The sequence below is a fragment of the Pseudophryne corroboree genome, chromosome 4, assembly GCF_028390025.1.
Source record: "Pseudophryne corroboree isolate aPseCor3 chromosome 4, aPseCor3.hap2, whole genome shotgun sequence".
Taxonomy (NCBI): domain Eukaryota; kingdom Metazoa; phylum Chordata; class Amphibia; order Anura; family Myobatrachidae; genus Pseudophryne; species Pseudophryne corroboree.
The window spans coordinates 210,895,560-210,920,362 of record NC_086447.1 but is presented as its reverse complement, the minus strand read 5'-3'; the positions used below and the strand labels follow the sequence as shown (position 1 = coordinate 210,920,362).

The 24,803-nt window shown below is 44.8% G+C and overlaps 1 protein-coding gene across 1 annotated transcript in view; it reads right to left on the bottom strand.

The window, feature by feature from the left end:
* FARSB (phenylalanyl-tRNA synthetase subunit beta) overlaps positions 1-24,803 on the bottom strand; it is a 183,299-nt gene that overhangs the window by 68,454 nt on the left and 90,042 nt on the right. The window contains exons 13-15 of the mRNA XM_063915908.1: positions 15,774-15,854; positions 15,590-15,682; positions 7,350-7,467 (exon numbers count right to left, since the gene is read on the bottom strand). Of these exons, the coding sequence (XP_063771978.1) occupies positions 7,350-7,467; positions 15,590-15,682; positions 15,774-15,854 (292 nt within the window). The remainder of the gene's footprint in view (positions 1-7,349; positions 7,468-15,589; positions 15,683-15,773; positions 15,855-24,803) is intronic.

Genomic DNA, 24,803 nt, shown 5'->3' with positions numbered 1-24,803 from the left:
GACTATACTTGCGTTTGGGATGACAGCTGTTGGAATTCTGACATCGGTCTCCTGTCCCTTTCGGAGTTCCAGTGTCCGGATTCCAATGGGTGTTGCGATTCTGGCGTCGGTATTGCGGCTGCCGGGATCCCGACAGCCGGCATGCTGACTACATACCCAACGTACTACTGTAATAAATGGGAAAGTGCTCTGTGCAGCTTACGTCATGGACCCATATCAAATGCACAAACACCTAGCACTTACATACATTTTCACATGTGGCTTACACAAACATGAGCAGGTTCCACAGTGAGCAGTATTACATGAAGAATACTCAACACAACAGAGTAGGGAAAGAAAGCGGAGAGCAGCATGACAAGTAGCAATCAGGAAGATTAAGAGCGAGAGATGAAAATAACAGGAGAAAGGCGTAAACAGTAGAAGAACATAAGGGAAATCCCAAATCAGCTGCAGACATGGTCTTTGTAGAAGTAAGGAAAGAAATTAGGAACAGACGGTAGAGTCCCCCAATCCAGCTGCACATTGTAAAGCTTCAAACGTTCTGTATCTGTAGAGCACTCTCTATGTCCGGAGGATGGAGGCCCAAACCTCTTTATCTGTTCTTGTAGCAACCCCTGCAGTGAGCAGCAATTACTCATACGCACCGCATCTATACAGACATAGGGGACTGCATGTAATAAATATATACTAAGAAAATACATGTACACAGTTTACCATACAAAACATAACAGAAAATCCGTGAAGACATGGCCGTAATAGACCAAGAACACAGTGATTACATGGATGGCCGTAATAGACCAGAAGCACAGCAATTACATGCCTTGTGCAGAAAAAAAAAATGACTTCTATATAAGGCAACACCTAGCCAGTACCTAAGCTGCAGAGAGGTAACCTGGCCACAATTTAAGGGGCCAAATTCCAATGTATCTCATAAAAGGAAACCACAGAGGGCTGCTTCCCTTGAGGGCCCAGTATTGACTTGCTGCCACATGTAGGATGTAGAAAATAGAATAAAGGTTCTCCAATACACTCAGTATCCCATGTATCACCATTCCTGCAGATTGGCCATTTTGTTTATAATGCTTCTTCAATGTACTATCCTTACAATAAGGCACAGTATAAGGGGTATAGAGCCAGTAATCTTCCACACACCAACCACAAAAGTTATTATCATTAAGGTACTGCCACCTAAGAGCTGTTGCTGTGTTAGTTTGGTATCTGGTTGATAGATCTACAGTTAAAAAAAGATAAGTCAATAGGTAGACATGCAAAAGATTGACATGCAAAAGTTCAACACACTGTTTATGTTGGGGGGAGCTTATTAACTCATCATTTTACCATTCACGTGGGCTACGAATGGGAATAGTAACCTTACCCTAAGCGCACAAGGGAAGCTAGGGGACCAGCTTCCACTAATTTGGCTCAGATATGGTGAAACATACAAAATGAAACACACAAAAAAAAAAGTGAAGTATTTGTGACCTTTTATTCTGTCTACCGTCTCCATGTCGACCTTTTGACCCTGTTGACCTATTGAACCCTACCCGCTTGTTGGCTACTAGAGCAGTATGTATGAATTTTCATATCACTGCACACTGTTGCTGCGATAAAACCATCACATGAGGGTACAAGTCACTACCTCGTCACAAAATCAGCAGTCCTGTCCATTTTAGTAAGCATTCCAATGTGCTGATTGGCTACCAGTAGTTTATTGTCAAGCACTGTAAAACTTGGGAATGCTGAATGCAATAATGTGTTCAGGTCATCTTAAAAGGGGATGAAAAATGTTAATAAGAAGTAGTTAAGGTTTAATAGCATGTTAAAAAACCCACAAAATAAAAGGGTGCAGACACTCAAACCTCAAAGAGAGAAAAATACATATCGTTGGGGGGGGCGGGGAACTCAATTGTTTCTACCCACAGCTGCCACTAGATGGTGCCCAATGGATCAATTAAACTGTTGCTGCATTTGGGCATGCTGAGATGCGGGGAGACATTTCAGCTCACAGCCCCCCGTACTGGCAAGCTGAAGTGTACAAAAAGTGACACATTTGGGCACTTGAACAGAACTTTTTGCAACCGTGCCCATTATTTTAGTCCTGTTTAGCTGACTTACATGGCTAAACCAGTCAATTTAGATGGGAGACCAGTTGATATCAATTGAATTTCCCCACAAAGAGGCAGAGCTTTATTATAGGAGGGGTGGCAAGGGTGGTCGCTCTGGGAGCACACACACATGGGAAGCCCCCAAGTGATCACCAGTAGTGGAGGCAGTACAGCATTTTGCTGCTTGCACGCCAATTCTCCTCGGCGGCTCAGCTGTTTCATATACAGCTGCCGACGCAGAGCTCAATGCACTGCTGAAGTTCTCTCGCAAGTGCACCAACTGTAATTCTTCTACTACAACCATTGCAATATGATTATGTGTAAGTGGGGGGGGGATGTAATATAAGGTTCCTGCTGAGCTGAAATCCAGAGGGACTGCGCTGTGGCTGCACCATTACACACCATGTTATTAAACCAAACCATAGGTGCAGTACTTGGACACCCTGTACCAAAGTATCGCACTGGAACTCTGCAACCCGAGAGGGGTGAGTGAAACAACCAATGATTACCTACTTGGTTGAATAACTTGTAGTAATTTAAAAACATTAATTAAGGATTAAAGCTACAGAACACTAACTATACATGTGGAAACTGTTTAATACAACATAACATCAGAATTCGGGAAGTGACATACAGTACTTTCCAGTTCCGGCAGCCCAACCCCTCATCATAACATCATGTGCTCAAGGGGGGCAAGGGGCACTGCCGCTTTGACAACATTGATATGGGGTCCACACAAGTTTGTAGCCCAGAGACCCCCCCACATACCTTAACCTGGCTCAGTAAAGATGCAAAATATACTGTAAGTCAGGTCTGGTTTTGTTATAACAGCTGATGACCTGTACATTGACAACGCACAGTATTCGGGAAGCCCGGAAAAAGCACACAGGCACCAGCTAGATGCTGGCCATCATTAGTACTAGCACTGGCAGCAATAGCATAACAGGGAAACCTAATAAACCAGGGAGCTAAGAGGAGTCAATAACAATGGCAATATGGCCTGCTATAAGAGGTGTTTGTTGCACCATTAGCAGTAGAATAAAAAAACACCAATTTCCCAAAATTTTACATTTCAAAAATGTAAAAGAAACGTTGATTGACGTGAGTTGTTGTGTGTAAAGTCATCAGCTTACTGTTGGGAGGAGAAACATAGAATTTGACGGCAGATAAGAACCACTTGGCCCATCTAGTCTGGCCCTTGTTTATCCTTTAGGTAATCTCAACCCTTTTTGAACTTTAATTCTTTGTAAGGATATTCATATGCCTATCCCAAGCATGTTTAAATTGCTCTACAGTCTTAGCCTCTACCACCTCTGATGGGAGGCTATTCCACTTATCCACTACCCTTTCTGTGAAGTAATTTTTCCTTAAATTTCCCCTGAACCTGCCTCCCTCCAGTCTCAGTGTATGTCCTCGAGTTCTAATACTTCTCTTCCTTTGAAGAATATTTCCCTCCTGAACTTTGTTAAAACCTTTGGTATATTTGAAAGTTTCTATCATGTCCCCCCTTTCCCTTTTCTCATCCAAACTATACATGTTAAGATCTTTTAGCCTTTCCGGGTAAGTTTTGTGATGTAGACCATGCACCATTTTAGTTGCCCTTCTTTGTATGCTCTCTCATGTATTTATATCCTTCTGGAAATATGGTCTCCAGAACTGGACACAGTATTCCAGATGAGGCCGCACCAATGACCTATACAGTGGCATTATTACTTCTTTTTTCCTGCTACTGATTCCTCTCCCTATGCAACCAAGCATTTGACTTGCCTTTCTCATTGCTTTGTTGCATTGCTTTCCTGCCTTTAAAGTCACTTGAAATAGTGACTCCTAAATCCCTTTCCTCCTCCGTAGTTTCCATTATAGTACCCTTGATACTATATTTAGCCTTTGGGTTTTAGCCTGCTCTTATCCCATTTCTGCAGTACCTGCCTGTAAGGTGAAGAGAGTTGCAGAAGGGCAAACGTGGAATCCGCAGAGGAATGGTCATTTCTTCATAAAGTTACAATTCCAACCACCTACAACCCAAGGTATTCTCTGTAGAGCCCTATCGACCCTAAACAAGAAATGATAAACAAGGAAGGGACAAAAAAAAAAAGAAAACCCAAAAAACCCTGAATAGAATTCTGCATTTTGGCCTGAGGTTTGACTATTAAGTAATAAAAAGATTTCAGCAAGTTAAGAAAACCTAGTTGAATGTAAGAGCTGCGTTTCATGTACAGAGGCATGGGTCACACGGCAACACATATACTGATCCCTGTGCAGGTGAATTTAGGGTTGAATAAACAATACAGAATTGAAAAACAAATTACAGCACTCGTATCCCAAAGTTAAGCCCAGAAAACTTAACGAGAAAAGAAAAAGTGAACTGACATCTCCATGCACCAAGACACTTCTGTAATACTGAGGAAGCCTCTAGTGGATGAAGACTCCATAACATGTCCCTGTTCTTTGTCTTGGGTAAGCCCTAATGCTTACGTTATCTTGCCCCCTGCTGGTGAACACTAGAAAGCTCAGATATTTTTATATTTCACAGTACAGCTGTTTGAGGGATGCGAAAAATGTAGTGTTCCTCAGAATTATACATAAAGTCATAACTTGAACATGTCGAGAAAATAATAAATTAAAAGTGAAACAAAACAAATCAAGTAATTGGTGAATTATAGCATCAGCCCAAAACAGGATATGTGATGTCAGAGTATGAGACATAGGTAGATATCACTGACCTGGAGAGTGCTGCCATCTATCTACCACTAAAAGCATAGCAAGGGAATTATATAATGAAAAACAGAAGGTCTGGAGTACTGTTTGTGTTATAAAACATTGACAAAAGAATGACGCAGAATTAAAAAATTGGACACTACTTAGAGCTCTTCATCAAGTATGGTATAACTAGGTGACTCATTGTGCCCCCTTAACCCTTGCACACCCTTGGGTTTAGATTATATGGAGTATTACCTCCAATTATAATTCTGTGAGAGGTTAAATATTGCACGTGGTTAAGGGGCCGTAGCCCCTTGTGGTGGCGTGAACAGCGCATGATGAATCACTAAGTAGGTGCTGTGGTCGGGGGAGTGGCAGGTGTGGGGGAAGAAGCAAGTGGATCTGGGGGTCCAGTGGGTGGGCGAGGGGTGGTTGCTGAGGGATGTGTGCAGTGTATGTATGTAGCGTAGCAGTGCACGTGTGTGTGCAGTGTATGTATGGTGTGTAGTAATGCAGTGTATGGGCGAGCAGGAGGAATGGGAGCAGAATCCAGGCAGTGTGTACAGTAGAAGGGGGATATTATATCCCCTGTACCCTGGGACACGGAGGCTGTATTAGGCAGGATGGAGCTGGAGTGAAAGGTGTAGTCGGGCCAGGTGGAGGCCGCTCCAGGTAGATACTCACCGTGCTGCTTCCCTGGCCACCCGCTCTGCGGCTCCTCCACGCGGTCTCCGTGTGACTGGCTCCGCCGGCCTGCGCGTGGCGATATGAGGCGGCCTCTCTCCGTCTGAGCCTTGGAGTCACCACCGGCCAGGGAGGGGGAGCTGGAGCCGGGTAGAGAGGGCGGGAGACAGAGCGGCCATACATACAGCAGCGGCGCTGACTGACTGAGGGGCGCCATCCCTCCTCATACTCCTCTTGGCCTAGCTCTGTGACTGACTCCACATAGTGTTAGCCACACAGTCACAGAGTGACAGATCTGGGCAATTATATAGGAGATAAAGAAACCTGAAATGTAGTAATTATTTAAATGCAATGTAGACTAACTAGGGTATTCAATTATCCGCAAATTCGCGGCAATTTTTCGCGGCAATCGGCCGAAAATTGCTGCGAAAACGCTCCGTTTTTCGACCTATTCAATTCCAAACGGGTTTCACGTGAAAATTCTTGCAGTGAAAAGTGCAGGTGAAAATGGGGAAATCAGCCTGTACCCCAAAAAATGCTAAACTAACAATAGGAAAACAGAAAAGAAGTGTGTTAGAGATCACATTAGAGAGTTTTTGGGGACTTAAATTGTGTGAAATGGCTGTTATATGCATTTTTTTAAAAATGCAAAAAAATGATAGAAAGCAAGTTTTTTGAGCAAAATAAATGCTCATTAAATTTGGGGTACATGAAAATGGGTATAAGTATATATTTTGGTCATTTTAAGGTACTTTAAAAAAAAGTGGAAACAGACGATTACTCCCATCTGCAAGCCTAAAAACACCTGTCCCACTCATAAAGCACCCCAATATACCTGTCCCATACCTTGAACCCCAATTTCCATCACTTTGAACTTTTTCACCCCAAAAATGACATGTCATTATTGGCCAATTAAAAATAATTAAAAACTTCAACGTGCCTAATTAGTCATTAAGGGGGGTGTCCCAGGAGTTCTGGACAATATCCAAACATTTTTACCTTAAAATAGTGACTTTTCCCAACTTTTCACCTGCTCAGAGTAGGTAAAGTGAAATTAGTGAAAAAATGATCACCGATAAGTTTTCACGGAAAATTGAATAGGCTGTAATTGCGTTTCACGTGAAAAGTCCATTTTGTCACCCGAAAACCGGACTTTTCACGTGAAAAGTCCGTTATCACTGCTAATTGAAAATACCCCTAAATCTGTATCTGTGCATAAGTTTGACAAAAATAGTGAGGGAAACCGCACCAGTCTCTGGAAATAATACTATGTATCTGATAGTTCTTATTTAGGTAACCATACACATAAGAATTTATTATCTTTTTTGGTGTATATTGGATTACCATCAATGGTGCTCCCTTGAATCAGAAAGTATCAATATAAGCACAAAGAGATAGAAAGTAGAAGACTCTTATTTGGGAGCACTCTAATTCATTTTAATTAGAGTGCTCCCAAATAAGAATCTTCTTTCTATCTCTCTGTGCTTATTCTGTGCATAAGTTTCTTGTCTTTGGATCAGTTTGTATATCACTGTATGTTTATGTGAAATAATCGATTGTCGATCCGATGTTCTAAAGTCTGACTTTAATAAATCTAAGGCTTTGGTCGTTTTAGAAAACAGATGGAAAAATCAACAAAATCCCCAAATCAACGATTAGTAAATATACCCCATTACGTCTTTAATATACTGCGAAATGCCTAAGCTTCACGCTCAGCTGGTCAGATTGTCCATGCAGTCATCTGCTAGAGATCTGAATTGCTCAGCTTTTCACATGTACAAAACAGAGTTATCCAGATTGGACATTGCATGTATGCAGTTACACATTTGTCTGGGCAATCTGGTATTGCCTAGTATTTACCTCGAGAGGGGTCCTTTGTTACCACATCAGAGATCTCAAACAGTTTTATGGGAAGAGGCATCTTGCGGTTGGCAGCTATGGTCTTCAGTAAGCCGGGCAGTAAGGTTGTGCGAGCCACCTGATCAATGTTATATAAAAGGTTAGAATCAAGGCTTTGATATCAGAATTTACAGTGCATCCGGAAAGTATTCACAGCGCCTCACTTTTCCCACATTTTGTTATGTTACAGCCTTATTCCAAAATGGAATAAATTAATTTTTCCTTCAAAATTCTACACACAATACCCCATAATGACAATGTGAACATTTTTGCAAATTTATTAAAAATAAAAAACTAAGAAATCACATGTACATGTAAAGTGTTCAGTCTTTGCCATGAAGTTCAAAATTGATCATCCTTGAAATGTTCCTAAGCTTAATTGGAGTCCACATGTGGTAAATTCAGTTGATTGGACATGATTTGGAAAGGCACACACCTGTCTATATAAGGTCCCACCATGACAGTGCACGTCTGAGCACAAACCAAGCATGATGTCAAAAATATGGTCTCAAGGCACAAATCTGGGGAAGGGTACAGAAACATATCTGCTGCTTTTGAAGGTCCCAATGAGCACAGTGGCCTCCATCATCCTTAAATGGACTCCAATTAAGCTGTATGAACATCTCCAGGATGATCAGTGGAAACAGGATGCACCTGAGCGCAATTTTGAGCTTCATGGCAAAGGCTGTGAATACTTTACATGTACATGTGATTTAAGTGTTTTATTTTTAATAAATTTGCAAAAACCTCAAAACCTTTTTCACATTGTCATTGTGTGTAAAATTTTGAGGGGGAAAAAATGAATTTATTCCATTTTGGAATAGGGCTGTAACACAACAAAATGTGGAAAAGTGAAGCGCTGTGAATACTTTCTGGATGCACTGTATATACTGTAATATATCCTGACAGACCATGTTTTATGCAAAGGTTTTTTAATTAAAGAGGCATATTTGCTGCACAAAGAAAATATATGAACACTAGTGAGACTGGGAAATGTATTAAATGCTCCATGGCCAATGCAAAATTATTCCACTGTTTTTGGAATTGCTCTAAAGTTAGACGCTTCTGGGCCAAAACAATGGCTCACATTAATTCTATGCTTAACCTTTCTCTGATTCTCTACCCTGACCCCTGCCTTTTACTCCATTTTGATAATTGGAATTTAGGCTCTCCAAAATATAGATTCATTCCTATCATCGTTATTATTCTCACAATTGCCAAAAAACTTATCTTGATTCATTGGATCAAGAAATCTGCTCCTACGATACTTGAGCTTAAAACTAGATTACTACAAATATTATATTTTGATATTCGTTCTTCTGTGCTCAGTGATTCTGGGAATACCAGGACCCTTCACAACAGATGGGATCCATACATAGATTCCCTTGATGAAAACGACATGAATAAATTATCTAAATACTTTGGAAATATCGAATGGAATAAGGCCCAGATTCTATTTAATACTCCTAACTAACAAATCTACATCACTAGGGTGTGCTGGTGTCCCCAGAATCACCCTACTTATTAAGATGTACTATTTCTTAGGCTAAATTACCTTACAGTGTCATAACTCCTTGCTCTCCCCCACACCTGGAATCAGTCCTTTTGTCCTCAGGAAGATACAACCAACAAACATGGAATGATGACCCATATTAATCCTTAAGACTCTCTCTCTCTCTCTCTCTCTCTTCTCCCCCTCTTCCACTACAATGGATTCATTTTCTAACAATGACTCCCGCTGAAATACCATCACCAATTTGAATATTGCACCTTAGCATCTGTCATAATGTTCTCTTCTCAACATCTCTCTCATCCCCCACCCCCCTCTTCCCTAATGTGTGTGTCTTGTCTGGTTTACATAGTTTTGATTTTAGATGTTTAGCGATACGATGTGCCATGAAACTAGAATTTTAAGTTTCATTCTAAACTCTAATATTACACAGAAGTAAAATGTATTAATATAATGCACATCCCAGGACCCTGTATTTGATTATCTCTGCATTGCACGTTCTCACGCATATTGAATATCTGCTTATTGAATATTTCTATATATACTTGTTATTGAAATTCATGTACCACTGAAAACTCTAATAAAAATGTTTTGGGGGAAAAAAAAAAAAAAAAAAAAGCATATTTGCCGCTAGTGTGCTTTTTTGCTAAATCAATAACCAAGATAAAAGAAGATTTTACTCACCGGTAAATCTATTTCTCGTAGTCCGTAGTGGATGCTGGGGACTCCGTAAGGACCATGGGGAATAGACTGGCTCCGCAGGAGACTGGGCACTCCAAGAAAGATTTAGTACTACTGGTGTGCACTGGCTCCTCCCTCTATGCCCCTCCTCCAGACCTCAGTTAAGGAAACTGTGCCCGGAAGAGCTGACATTATAAGGAAAGGATTTTAGAATCCAGGGTAAGACTCATACCAGCCACACCAATCACACCGTATAACTTGTGATAAACTTACCCAGTCAACAGTATGAACAACAACAGAGCATCAACAATGGATGCCCACATAACATAACCCTTTATTAAGCAATAACTATGTACACGTATTGCAGAAAGTCCGCACTTGGGACGGGCACCCAGCATCCACTACGGACTACGAGAAATAGATTTACCGGTGAGTAAAATCTTATTTTCTCTAACGTCCTAGTGAATGCTAGGGACTCCGTAAGGACCATGGGGATTATACCAAAGCTCCCAAACGCGCAGGAGAGTGCGGATGACTCTGCAGCACCGAATGGGCAAACACAAGGTCCTCCTCAGCCAGGGTATCAAACTTGTAGAACTTAGCAAACGTGTTTGTACCCGACCAAGTAGCTGCTCGGCAAAGCTGTAATGCCGAGACCCCTCGGGCAGCCGCCCAAGAAGAGCCCACTTTCCTTGTGGAATGGGCTTTCACTGATTTTGGATGCGGCAACCCAGCCGCAGAATGAGCCTGCTGAATCGTGCTACAGATCCAGCGAGCAATGGTTTGCTTTGAAGCAGGAGCACCCAGCTTGTTGGATGCATACAGGATAAACAGCGAGTCAGTCTTCCTGACTCCAGCCATCCTGGCTACATAGATCTTCAAAGCCCTGACTACATCAAGCAACTTGGAATCCTCCAAGTCACGAGTAGCCGCAGGCACCACAATAGGTTGGTTCAAATGAAAAGATGACACCACCTTCGGCAGAAATTGCGGACGAGTCCGTAATTCTGCCCTGTCCATATGGAAAACCAGATAGGGGCTTTTACAGGACAAAGCCGCCAATTCTGACACACGCCTAGCCGAAGCCAAGGCCAATAGCATGACCACCTTCCACGTGAGATACTTTAGCTCCACGGTCTTAAGTGGCTCAAACCAGTGGGATTTCAGGAAACCCAACACCACGTTGAGATCCCAAGGTGCCACTGGTGGCACAAAAGGGGGCTGAATATGCAGCACTCCCTTAACAAACGTCTGAACTTCAGGAAGAGAAGCCAGTTCCTTTTGAAAGAAAATGGATAGGGCCGAAATCTGGACCTTTATGGACCCCAACTTCAGGCCCATAGTCACTCCAGACTGTAGGAAGTGCAGGAACCGACCCAGCTGGAATTCCACTGTAGGGGCCTTCCTGGCCTCACACCAGGCAACATATTTTCGCCATATACGGTGATCGTGTCTTGTCGTCACGTCCTTCCTAGCCTTTATCAGCGTAGGAATAACTTCCTCCGGAATGCCTTTTTCCGCTAGGATCCTGCGTTCAACCGCCATGCCGTCAAACGCAGCAGCGGTAAGTCTTGGAACAGACAGGGCCCCTGTTGCAACAGGTCCTGTCTGAGAGGCAGAGGCCACGGGTCCTCTGAGCATTTCTTGCAGTTCCGGGTACCAAGTCCTTCTTGGCCAATCCGGAACAATGAGTATTGTTCTCACTCCTCTTTTTCTTACGATTCTCAGCACCTTGGGTATGGAGAGGAAGAGGAGGAAACACATAGACCGACTGGAACACCCACAGTGTTACCAGTGCGTCCACAGCTATCGCCTGAGGGTCTCTTGACCTGGCGCAATACCTTTGTAGCTTTTTGTTGAGACGGGACGCCATCATGTCTACCTGTGGCAGTTCCCACCGATTTGTAATCTGAGTGAAGACTTCTTGATGCAGTCCCCAGTCTCCCGGGTGGAGGTCGTGCCTGCTGAGGAAGTCTGCTTCCCAGTTGTCCACTCCCGGAATGAACACTGCTGACAGTGCTTGCACGTGATTCTCCGCCCAACGAAGAATCCTGGTGGCTTCCGCCATCGCCACTCTGCTTCTTGTGCCGCCCTGGCGGTTTACATGAGCCACTGCGGTGATGTTGTCTGACTGAATCAGCACCGGTTGGTTGCTAAGCAGAAGCTCCGCTTGACTCAGGGCGTTGTATATGGCCCTTAGTTCCAGGATATTTATGTGCAGACAAGCCTCCTGACTTGACCACAACCCTTGGAAGTTTCTTCCCTGAGTGACTGCCCCCCCACCCTCGGAGGCTCGCATCCGTGGTCACCAGGACCCAGTCCTGTATGCCGAACCTGCGGCCCTCGAGAAGGTGAGCACTCTGTAGCCACCACAGAAGAGACACCCTGGCCCTCGGGGACAGGGTGATCAGCCGATGCATCTGAAGATGCGATCCGGACCACTTGTCCAACAGATCCCACTGAAAGATCCTCGCATGGCACCTGCCGAAGGGAATGGCTTCGTATGATGCCACCATCTTTCCCAGGACTCGCGTGCAGCGATGCACCGACACCTGTTTCGGTTTTAAGAGGTCTCCGACTAGAGTCACGAGCTCTTGAGCCTTCTCCGCCAGGAGAAACACCTTCTTCTGGTCCGTGTCCAGAATCATGCCCAGAAAAGGCAGACGCGTTGTAGGAATCAGCTGCGACTTTGGGATATTCAGAATCCAGCCGTGCTGTTGCAACACTTCCTGAGAGTGTGCAACGCTGATCAACAACTGCTCTCTGGACCTCACCTTTATGAGGAGATCGTCCAAGTATGGGATAATTGTGACTCCTTGCTTTCAAAGGAGCACCATCATTTCTGCCATTACCATGGTAAATATTCTCGGTGCCGTGGAGAGCCCAAACGGCAACGTCTGGAATTGGTAATGACAGTCCTGTACCACAAATCTGAGGTACTCCTGATGAGGTGGATAAATGGGGACATGCAAGTACGCATCCTTGATGTCCAGAGACACCATAAAATCCCCCTCTTCCAGGCTTGCAATGACCGCTCTGAGCGATTCCATTTTGAACTTAAATCTTTTCAGATAAAAGTTCAGGGACTTTAAATTCAATATGGGTCTGACCGAACCGTCCGGTTTCGGTACCACAAACATTGTGGAAGGAGGGGAACCTTTACCACCACCTGCTGGAGATATAACTTGTGAATTGCCGCTAACACTACTTCCCGTTCCATGGGGGAAGCTGGCAGGGACGATTTGAGGTAACGGTGAGGGGGCATCACTTCGAATTCCAGCTTGTATCCCTGAGACACAATCTGTATAGCCCAGGGATCCACCTGTGAGCGAACCCACTGGTGGCTGAAATTTCGGAGACGCGCCCCCACCGCTCCTGGCTCCTGTGGAGCCCCAGCGTTATGCGGTGGATTTAGTGGAAGCCGGGGAGGACTTCTGTTCCTGGGAACTAGCTGTATGGTGCAGCTTCTTTCCTCTACCCCTGCCTCTGGCAAGAAGGGACGCACCTCTGAGATTCTTGCTTCTTTGTGATCGAAAGGACTGCATTTGGTAATACGGTGCTTTCTTAGGCTGTGAGGGAATATATGGCAAAAAATTTGACTTCCCAGCCGTAGCTGTGGAAACCAGGTCTGAGAGACCGTCCCCAAACAATTCCTCACCCTTGTAAGGTAAAACCTCCATGTGCTTTTTGGAGTCGGCATCACCTGTCCATTGCCGAGTCCACAGGACCCTTCTGGCAGAAATTGACATTGCATTTATTCTAGAGCCCAGTAGGCAAATGTCCCTCTGGACATCCCTCATATATAGGAGAGCGTCTTTTATATGCCCCAGGGTCAGTAAAATGGTATCCTTGTCTAAGGTATCCATTTCCTCAGACAGATTATCTGTGCATGCTGCTACTGCACTACACATCCAGGCCGACGCAATTGCCAGCCTAAATAGAGTACCTGAATGTGTATAAACAGACTTCAGGATACTTTCCTGCTTCCTATATGCAGGATCCTTTAGGGCGGCCGTATCCTGTGACGGCAGGGCCACCTTCTTAGATAAGCGAGTCAGAGCTTTATCTACCCTAGGGGAGGATTCCCAGCGCATCCTGTCCGTTGGCGGGAAAGGGTACGTCATAAGTAACCTTTTGGAAATCAGCACTTTCCTATCGGGGGAATCCCACGCTTTCTCACATAATTCATTTAACTCATGTGAAGGGGGAAAAGTCACCTCTTGCTTTTTCTCCCCATACATATAAACCCTCTTGTCAGGGACAGGGTTTACCTCTGATATGTGCAATACATCCTTCATTGATATAATCATGTAGCGGATGGCTTTAGCCATTTTAGGCTGCAATTTTGCATCATCGTCATCGACACGAGTCAGAATCCGTGTCGATATCTGTGTCAACAATTTTGGATAGTGGCCGCTTCTGAGACCCTGACGGCCTCTGCACTGTAGGATCAGGCATGGGCTGAGACCCCGACTGCCAGAAGGCATCACCTTTATCCAACCTCTTATGCAAGGAGTTTACATTATCATTTAACACCATCCACATATCCATCCAATCAGGTGTCGGCGCCGTCGGCGAAGACACGTCATTCATCTGCACTTGCTCTGCCTCCACATAGCCCTCTTCGTCAAACATGTCGACACACGCGTACCGACACCACACACACAGGGGATGCTCTATATGAGGACAGGACCCCCACAAGGTCTTTTGGAGAGACAGAGAGAGAGAGTATGCCAGCACACACCCCAGCGCTATATGACTCAGGAATCACACAGTAACTTAGTGTTTACCCAGTAGCTGCTGTATATATGATTAATGCGCTAAATTTATGTGCCCCCCCTCTCTTTTTACCCTTTCTACCTTGAGTCTGCAGGGGAGAGCCTGGGGAGCTTCCTCTCAGCGGAGCGGTGGAGAGAAAATGGCGCTGGTGAGTGCCGAGGAAGAAGGCCCCGCCCCCTCAGCAGCGGGCTTCTGTCCCGCGATTTTGTGTAAAATTAATGGCGGGGGCTCATGCATATAACAGTGTCCAACTGTATATATGCTGCTTTTGCCAGGAGGTACTTAATTGCTGCCCAGGGCGCCCCCCCCTGCGCCCTACAGTGACCGGAGTGTGTGGGTTAGTGTGGGCGCAATGGCGCACAGCTGCAGTGCTGTGCGCTTCCTCATATGAAGACAGGAGTCTTCTGTCGCCGATTTTGACGTCTTCTTGCTTCAACCCGCCGGCTTCTGTCTTCTGGCTCTGCGAGGGGGACGGCGGCGCGGCTCCGGGAACGGACAACCAAGGTTAGGTTCCTGTGTTTGATCCCTCTGGAGCTAATGGTGTCCAGTAGCCTAAGAAGCGCAACCTAGCCGCAGTTAGTAGGTTTGCTTCTCTCCCCTCAGTCCCACGTAGCAGAGAGTCTGTTGCCAGCAGAAGCTCTCTGAAAATAAAAAACCTAACTAAAATACTTTCTTATTAGCAAGCTCAGGAGAGCTCACTAAAATGCACCCAGCTCTGTCCGGGCACAGATTCTAACTGAGGTCTGGAGGAGGGGCATAGAGGGAGGAGCCAGTGCACACCAGTAGTACTAAATCTTTTAGTGCCCAGTCTCGTGCGGAGCCCGTCTATTCCCCATGGTCCTTACGGAGTCCCCAGCATCCACTAGGACGTTAGAGAAATACTTTTTTTTAGTAATTTTGGGTACATTTTGTCATGTTAGAAGGAGCATAAAGACTAACATTAAGTACAAATGCAATTGTTTAAAAACCTTAATATTAATGCAATTTTAAATTTCATGGTCAAACCCACAAGAAGCAGCAGCTTAGAAAAGCCTTGGCTTAGTCAATCTAGCTTTAAAGTCTTCAGGGCACAGCCTCCCAAAAAACTCCAGATATAATTTTTGTCTGTTCTGCATGAAAAATTGGTATTAACGTTGGAAAGTGACCAGTGCAAAAAGTGGCAAAACAGGCTCAGCACCTGGGTGAGAAACCCCCCAGCAGTGAAGGTGTTAAGGATCACAAGATGACTGACCTGGAACTCTGCAGTCTTGGGATTTGCAATGTGCGCTGCATTAGTGGAGGAAACAGGGACTCCCAGTTTATCAGCAATATCATCAATCGAGCACTGCAGGTGCAACACATGGAATGAGAGGGTCATCAGACTAGACGGTGACATGACAGGGGACATTATAGACAGACTTTATTTCTCTACATACCAAGGCAAATGTCAGGGCTTCTGTGAATCCTGCTGCGGCCAGGTCCTGACGCAACAATTCTGTCAGCTTATTTATTGGAAACTAAGGAGAAGGAAGGGAAAAAAAAAAAAAAAAAACAATACTAAGCAGAGGCACGGTGAAAATATTAACATGCACAGAGTAGTATGGGGACATACATTTAACCTGGGGGTATAACACAATCCTCCATTTTTAAGAGAAAGTAGCAGCAGAGATAATAAGTTGGTGGCCATTACTGCCTGTGGTATATCTAGACCCCAAGGGGACATATTTTTAGATAATCCATACAAAATACGGCTGTAGCAAATCACTTCTACACATCTACTGTGTAAATCCAGGGTCTGCTTGAATTGCAAAACCACCTCATTAATAGCATGTCCCAAATAATATAGTACTTCTAAAATATTTACCACATAATTCACTGGAGCAATTATACACTGCTCAAAAAAATAAAGGGAACACTAAAATAACACATCCTAGATCTGAATGAATGAAATATTCTTATTAAATACTTTGTTCTTTACATAGTTGAATGTGCTGACAACAAAATCACACAAAAATTATCAATGGAAATCAAATTTATTAACCCATGGAGGTCTGGATTTGGAGTCACACTCAAAATTAAAGTGGAAAAACACACTACAGGCTGATCCAACTTTGATGTAATGTCCTTAAAACAAGTCAAAATGAGGCTCAGTAGTGTGTGTGGCCTCCACGTGCCTGTATGACCTCCCTACAACACCTGGGCATGCTCCTGATGAGGTGGCGGATGGTCTCCTGAGGGATCGCCTCCCAGACCTGGACTAAAGCATCCGCCAACTCCTGGACAGTCTGTGGTGCAACGTGGCGTTGGTGGATGGAGCGAGACATGATGTCCCAGATGTGCTCAATTGGATTCAGGTCTGGGGAACGGGCGGGCCAGTCCATAGCATCAATGCCTTCGTCTTGCAGGAACTGCTGACACACTCCAGCCACATGAGGTCTAGCATTGTCTTGCATTAGGAGGAACCCAGGGCCAACCGCACCAGCACATGGTCTCACAAGGGGTCTGAGGATCTCATCTCGGTACCTAATAGCAGTCAGGCTACTTCTGGCGAGCACATGGAGGGCTGTGCGGCCCCCCAAAGAAATGCCACCCCACCACATTACTGACACACTACCAAACCGGTCATGTTGGAGGATGTTGCAGGCAGCAGAATGTTCTCCTTGGCGTCTCCAGACTCTGTCACGCCTGTCACATGTGCTCAGTGAGAACCTGCTTTCATCTGTAAAGAGCACAGGGCGCCAGTGGCGAATTTGCCAATCTTGGTGTTCTCTGGCAAATGCCAAACGTCCTGCACGGTGTTGGGCTGTAAGCCCAACCCCCACCTGTGGACGTCGGGCCTTCATACCACCCTCATGGAGTCTGTTTCTGATCGTTTGAGTAGACACATGCACATTTGTGGCTTGCTGGAGGTCATTTTGTAGGGCTCTGGCAGTGCTCCTCCTGTTCCTCCTTGCACAAAGGCGGAGGTAGCGGTCCTGCTGCTGGGTTCGGCCTCCTCCACGTATCCTGATGTACTGGCCTGTCTCCTGGTAGTGCCTCCATGCTCTGGACACTACGCTGACAGACACAGCAAACCTTCTTGCCACAGCTCGCATTGATGTGCCATCCTGGATGAGCTGGACTAACTGAGCCACTTGTGTGGGTTGTAGACTCCGTCTCATGCTACCACTAGAGTGAAAGCACCGCCATCTTTCAAAAGTGACCAAAACATCAGCCAGAAAGCATAGGAGCTGAGAAGTGGTCTGTGGTCACCACCTGCAGAACAACTCCTTTATTGGGGGTGTCTTGCTAATTGCCTATAATTTCCACCTGTTGTCTATTCCATTTGCACAACAGCATGTGAAATTGATTGTCAATCAGCGTTGCTTCCTAAGTGGACAGTTTGATTTCACAGAAGTGTGATTGACTTGGAGTTACATTGTGTTGTTTAAGTGTTCCCTTTATTTTTTTGAGCAGTGTATTTTATATTACCACCTTTCAGTACATTTTGCGGCTTGTTTATTTTGTATAACAAGCAATATCTTTTTGAATGCACAGGAGATTTTACACAATGCATGCACCAATGACTGCCAGCCTTAGGATTGGCTAAGCGCTGTAACACTAAGCTGGGATGGAGGTACCAATGACTGCTGGCATTAGCAATGGCTAACAGCTGTAACACTGCGCTGGGAGAGAGGTACCAGTGACTGCTGGCATTAGCAATGGCTTAGTGCTGTAACACTATGCTGGGAGAGAGGTACCAGTGACTGCTGGCATTAGCAATGGCTTAGTGCTGTAACACTATGCTGGGAGAGAGATACTAGTGACTGCTGGCATTAGCAATGGCTAACAGCTGTAACACTGCGCTGGGAGAGAGGTACCAGTGACTGCTGGCATTAGCAATGGCTTAGTGCTGTAACTCTATGCTGGGAGAGAGGTACCAGTGACTGCTGGCATTAGCAATGGCTTAGTGCTGTAACACTATGCTGGGAGAGAGATACTAGTGACTGCTGGCATTAGCAATGGCTAACAGCTGTAACACTGCGCTGGGAGAGAGGTACCAGTGACTGCTGGCATTAGCAATGGCTTAGTGCTGTAACACTATGCTGGGAGAGAGGTACCAGTGACTGCTGGCATTAGCAATGGCTTAGTGCTGTAACACTATGCTGGGAGAGAGATACTAGTGACTGCTGGCATTAGCAATGGCTAACAGCTGTAACACTGCGCTGGGAGAGAGGTACCAGTGACTGCTGGCATTAGCAATGGCTAAGTGCTGTAACACTATGCTAAGAGAGAGGTACCAGTGACTGCCGGCATTAGCAATGGCTAACAGCTGTAACACTATGCTGGGAGAGAGATGCTAGTGACTGCTGGCATTAGCAATGGCTAACAGCTGTAACACTACAATGGGAGGGATGTACCAGTGACTGGCTGTCTTATACCCTTTTCAGACAGAAATGTCTGAAAATCCAAGCTTTTACCCAGCATTTGAGTGTTGGGTCGTTTTGCCAGTACCTGCCTGACCCACAAATTCTCGGATTAAGAATTCTGACCCGGTAATTTGCAGATCAACACAGATACTACTACTGTGTGAAAGGGTCAATCCGGGTCGAAATTCCTATGTCTCCGAACCTCGTAAATCCCTGGGTCTAAGTCTCGGGAATTTAAATTCTGTGTGCAAGGGGTATCATTAATGGCTAACGGCTGATAAATGCTACCCAGATACGGATTGGTTGCTATGGGCAACTTCTCCACTGGTCCACTTCTCTACTCTTTTCACTGGTTAATATATCAACCCATAAGAATCAAACAGGGTTCGACGTTACAAACAGGAGCATCCTAGATGGGCCAGGCGGTTCTTATTTTCAATGTTTCTAAGCTAGCTAGTGACAGGCTATACAGGGGAAAAGATCACAGGAGCTGGAATCCTGCAGGTTGCAGTTATATGCTGTAAAAACAGAACTGTTACTTATACTTAATGGACTTTTTACCTGGGTTCTGGTAGAGATAATCGTAACCCAGCCCCAGCTGCACAATGCTGTGATTCACAACACAGCCCCATCCACGTAATTCTGAGATACACAGCCCTGTGCAGCGAAGATGTTACATTTCACTGTGAAAAGTCATTGAGCTCCTGGATAGCCCACTCTGGGGGTTCTGGGAGCATAGACAAGCATAACTTAATTATAACCCTACACTGTAGTTATTGTCAAGGCAAGTCACAACATTTCCAACAACCATAATACACTGATATACCCCATATTAACAATAAAAAGGTTAACCAGTGCAGTCTAAGCAGGTGCCACCGAAATTACTGCATGCAACAATGAGTTCACCCACATATGAGGCAACTGCATTTACAAGGTAAATGCCAACTGTTATTGCAAATAAAAACATCTGCAAATGTGCGCAGGAATGAAGAATCATTTCTCAAGCTACAACCCTGCAGACCCGATCTATGTACACAATGACAGTGGAGTAGAAATTGTTACCTTTCTAATTGATGTGGGGAGTATGACTACTGGCCTGCACAAATTCTCCACCTCCAGGACATAGAAAAAACCTTTTTTTATCAGGCGCTAATATCAAATGCTATAAAAAACCCTTTTGGATAAAATAACAATCAGCTGCTAAAAGTTAATGACCTGGGGTTAGCAGGTCAATCAAATTGCACTGGGCCACCCAAGTGCAATTAACCACAAAACTCCAATTGTTAGAAACTTTTGCGCTATATTATAAATTTATATGATATGGCTGACAAAAATAACAGACTCCTATTGAATTAAAAATATTTAATAATATATGAATAATCACAAATCATAAAACAAGACCGGTCTTAGTAGTTTAAACATCTAAGATGACAAGTATATATACTTTCCAATAAAAGGAGGTGGACTTAAGCATATTCTGTGCACAGAGGTGTAAAAACTAGCTTTATAGCTAAATGACTTGATCTATATTTTTTTTGACTTTGTAAATCAAGTGTAGCTGCTGGTAGAACCCGTATAATAGATGTTTCCAATAGACAGTCACTTAGTATCAAAGTTCCTTTGAATGTAATAATCCAACATAGGTCAGTAAAATGAAATGAGAGCCGTTTTCAACCGGAATCTTACGTGAGGTGTGAGCAAGTAGTATCAGCAGGAGTACATCCCGACGTCCACCACACTGGCTTCTAGCTGCGGGGAAAACGGCACCTGCACTGGCGCCTGCTACAACCTGTCCTGCTCGGTCTGAATGCTCCACAGGTCTCCACCTCTACGTGCCGTTTGCGGGCACCGGTGAGCGGCTCCTCTCCACTCAAGAATAAACAACCAGCAGATGAATGCTGCTGCCGGTATGTACTACGGGTCTAACTCCAGCTGGGGTCCAACAGTTCAGCTTCTGACGCGTTTCGCTCCTCCCACAGGGGCTTCCTCAAAGAATCTTTGAGGAAGCCCCTGTGGGAGGAGCGAAACGCGTCAGAAGCTGAACTGTTGGACCCCAGCTGGAGTTAGACCCGTAGTACATACCGGCAGCAGCATTCATCTGCTGGTTGTTTATTCTTGAGTGGAGAGGAGCCGCTCACCGGTGCCCGCAAACGGCACGTAGGAGGTGGAGACCTGTGGAGCATTCAGACCGAGCAGGACAGGTTGTAGCAGGCGCCAGTGCAGGTGCCGTTTTCCCCGCAGCTAGAAGCCAGTGTGGTGGACGTCGGGATGTACTCCTGCTGATACTACTTGCTCACACCTCACGTAAGATTCCGGTTGAAAACGGCTCTCATTTCATTTTACTGACCTATGTTGGATTATTACATTCAAAGGAACTTTGATACTAAGTGACTGTCTATTGGAAACATCTATTATACGGGTTCTACCAGCAGCTACACTTGATTTACAAAGTCAAAAAAAATATAGATCAAGTCATTTAGCTATAAAGCTAGTTTTTACACCTCTGTGCACAGAATATGCTTAAGTCCACCTCCTTTTATTGGAAAGTATATATACTTGTCATCTTAGATGTTTAAACTACTAAGACCTGTCTTGTTTTATGATTTGTGATTATTCATATATTATTAAATATTTTTAATTCAATAGGAGTCTGTTATTTTTGTCAGCCATATCATATAAATTTATAATATAGCGCAAAAGTTTCTAACCTCCAGGACATAGGCTACCCAACCAAAAGGGAGACCGATCGCAGCAGCTGCTGCCAGGTGAGTGGTCTCCTCCCTGCATATCAGTCAGCTCCCAGTAGCCTCGTTTTGAATCCAAGATGGCCGACGTAAAACTGATCTATTCAGATGCAGCAGTTTCACACTGGCCATCTTGGACACAAAATAAGGCTGCCTCTTCCCTAGGAGCTGGCTGGGATGGAGAGAGAAGACTCTGTAAGCGGATTGTTCATAATAGGAACATTTCCACTCACAGGACCAGATTCACAGTTGTACGCTACTGCCGCCACAGCTCCGATTTTCATAGCTGTGGATGTGTGAAAATATGCTAATTCAGCAGCTGACCCAATTTGCATTAAGACGCCCACCGGAAAAGTCTCAGCTATCCGCAACTGCATAAACACATGCAGTATCAGATGCAGATGATTAAAACAAACTCCCAGAGTACATAGTCGCGCAGCATTGGCGCCGTAACAGACGCTGTCGAAAGGTTATCCACATGTGAAATGACAGACGTTGGCTGAGACACAGCCCGAAAACAGCCTGACCATGCCTGTGTTTCTGCAGTCACTCCTAGTTACCTCCCACAAAATGTTCGCTTCCTGCCCATCACTTGTGAATGACTTCTCAAAATACCCACATGCATTGCGGCTGGGACACATGTGCAGACCACCGATAAACGCTACTAGAAATCAGGCTAACTATAAATCTGGCCAAAAGTTTCACATAACAAATATAAAAAATAAAAAAAATAAACCAAAAAAAACCCACATATAGATAATTGAATCCTTAAACGTCTAACAGACTTGTGGCCTAGTTCTGAAAGGGTTTAGTGGAATTCTACTGTATTTATGACATTTAACAATTCCTGATAAAATGTCACTTGTAGCTGTGGTCTATGTAATGACAGCTGTGACGGATTAATGATGACACTGTAAGCACATTTCTACAACAGTTGTGATTAATACAACACTGACTAGTAGGCACAGTGAGCTGCACGTTGTGTTTAACTATGTAATGTGAACGGTCATCGTTCAATCGGGATGGTATGTCGCCAAATGAGATATTTTTATGACAGATATAAAATAAATAAAAAAGCAACATCTGTAAAGAATTAGTCAGATTATTTAACATTCATTTGGATAAAAAAAAAAAAAATCTTTATTAAGAACAAAAGCACGCCGCAACTCTGGGAAGAGGTCCCATTCTAGGTCATAAATAGTAGCAAGCTAAAGAATTCATATAGAGTTCAGAACAGGGCTGAAGCAAAAATAGACCGGAACAAATCCAGTACACCTCACCAACTATCTGCTATACTCCCAATCAATTCATTCTCTCTAGCAACCGACGTCTAAGTTACTACACTTGCGTATATAATCTTACCCTACTCTCCTTCCCATCTTCTCCACTGCCCACCCACCTCATGCTCCACATGCTTATCTCACCAGTCCTAAAGGAATCCGCTCATGATCCAGCCTCTCTCCCGGACTACTGAACTATTTGTTCTTCTACATTTTGCTTTTAAACTATTTGAGTGGCTTGTGTGCAACCGCCTACCTCACATATCTTCTCAATCAGTTCTCAACTCTCTGCAATTGTGCTTATACCCCAAAAGTTCCACTGTACACACTAAAGTGGGAAATTATCTACTTACAGCAAAGTCTAAGAGGGAGATGTACCACGACTTGGAGAGTTATAAAGTGGAGAAAAACTACCAACCAATCCGCTCCTAACTGCCATGTTACACGCTACGTCTGAAAAATGACAAAGCCTTGAGGAAGGATCTATATGACCCGAAACACGTTGGTATCATAGTAGCCATCCCTATCTGCATCTGTGATGAGCCTTTGGGGAACCCTTGTCTCTGGACACGGGCGAGTGGCCTGGAGGGAGCCAGGAGGATTTCCTGAGACTCCCAAGCTTTCTCTAGAGCTACTTGCTCGGAGCCAGTCACAGTACAGTCCCACCTTTACCAGATGTTGTTGAAGGATTTTACTTTTTTAATGGATATTGTTTTTAACAATTAATATAGTTGAACTGCTGTGTGAATAAAAACTCTTTACTTGTGGATAATGCACTATGTGCTCTCTTTTGAACTCTCTTTTGGGCCTATTCTACAAGCAAAATTGAATCAAGCCCCCTAAGGACATTTTTAAGAAAGGAGGACAAAGGAAGTCCTAGGGAATTCCATTTTACTTATTTTTTGTTTTGCTCCAAAATTGGGAGAACTTGGCTGAACATTCTATTGGGTAAACTGTGAATTTGCAGAAGACGCCCAAGGTTCACTTTATTGTATGCTAATTTGGTTTATGTGGTGATTAAGGATCCACTTTTAGTGATCCTAGGCTGCCATTGTGTCAGTATGAGTGCCATAGTGAATTTTTATCCATTCATTCTGTACTAGTAGATGGTTACCCAATGGCCACCGCACATGCGTGTTCAGCAGCAGTGCCCAGGGGTCCTGAAAGAGGAGTGAAAAGACCGCAATAGCAACCATTTCACTTATTACATACTGCAGGGACTGCAATTTCCACTCTCTGCACACTATGGGGGTCATTCTGACCCGATCGCTCGTTGCAGTTGTTCGCAGCGCAGCGATCGGGTTGGAACTGTCCATGCACTGGCGCAGCAGTGCACCGGCGCATGTCGGACGGCCAAAGGCCGTTGTTCCCTAGCGATCGCCCCTGCCTGATTGACAGACAGAGGCGGTCGCTGGGCGGGAGGGGGCAGCACGGCAGCGTTCGGCCACCGTTTTGGGGGCGTGGCCGGACAGTTCAGGGGGCGGGCCGCAGCGGCTTTGTGACGTTACACGCAGCTGCTGCGACCAGGGGCAGCAATGAGAAACTCCCGGTCAGCCACAGGAGCTGCGCTGGCCGGAAGTTACTCAACAAGTACAAAAGCATCGCCGCTGTGCGATGCTTTTGAACTTGTGCTAGGGGGGCCGGACAGACATGCGGGGCAGGCTAGCCCTGTGCTGGGCATCCCACCGCAAATCTGGGAACATGATCGTAGCTGTGCTAAATTTAGCACAGCTACGATCAACTCTGAATGATCCCCTATATCCTCTTGCTTCAGCGGTGTCCTCTTCCAATTACAATGTATGATCTCTCATGCACAGGGCCCTCCCTACTCCTTGTCTACATATTAAGGGGTATATTCAATAAGAGTCGGATCCATTCAGATATGCAGTTGTCGGAATGGATCCGACAACCCCTATTCAATGGACGGCCAAATCAGACAGTCGAATTTGGTCGTACACAGGGACCCGTCCTGCCGCTGCTGTCAGCGGCTGCAGATGCGCTGACAGCAGCGGCCAGGTGCGCAGATGGCGGCG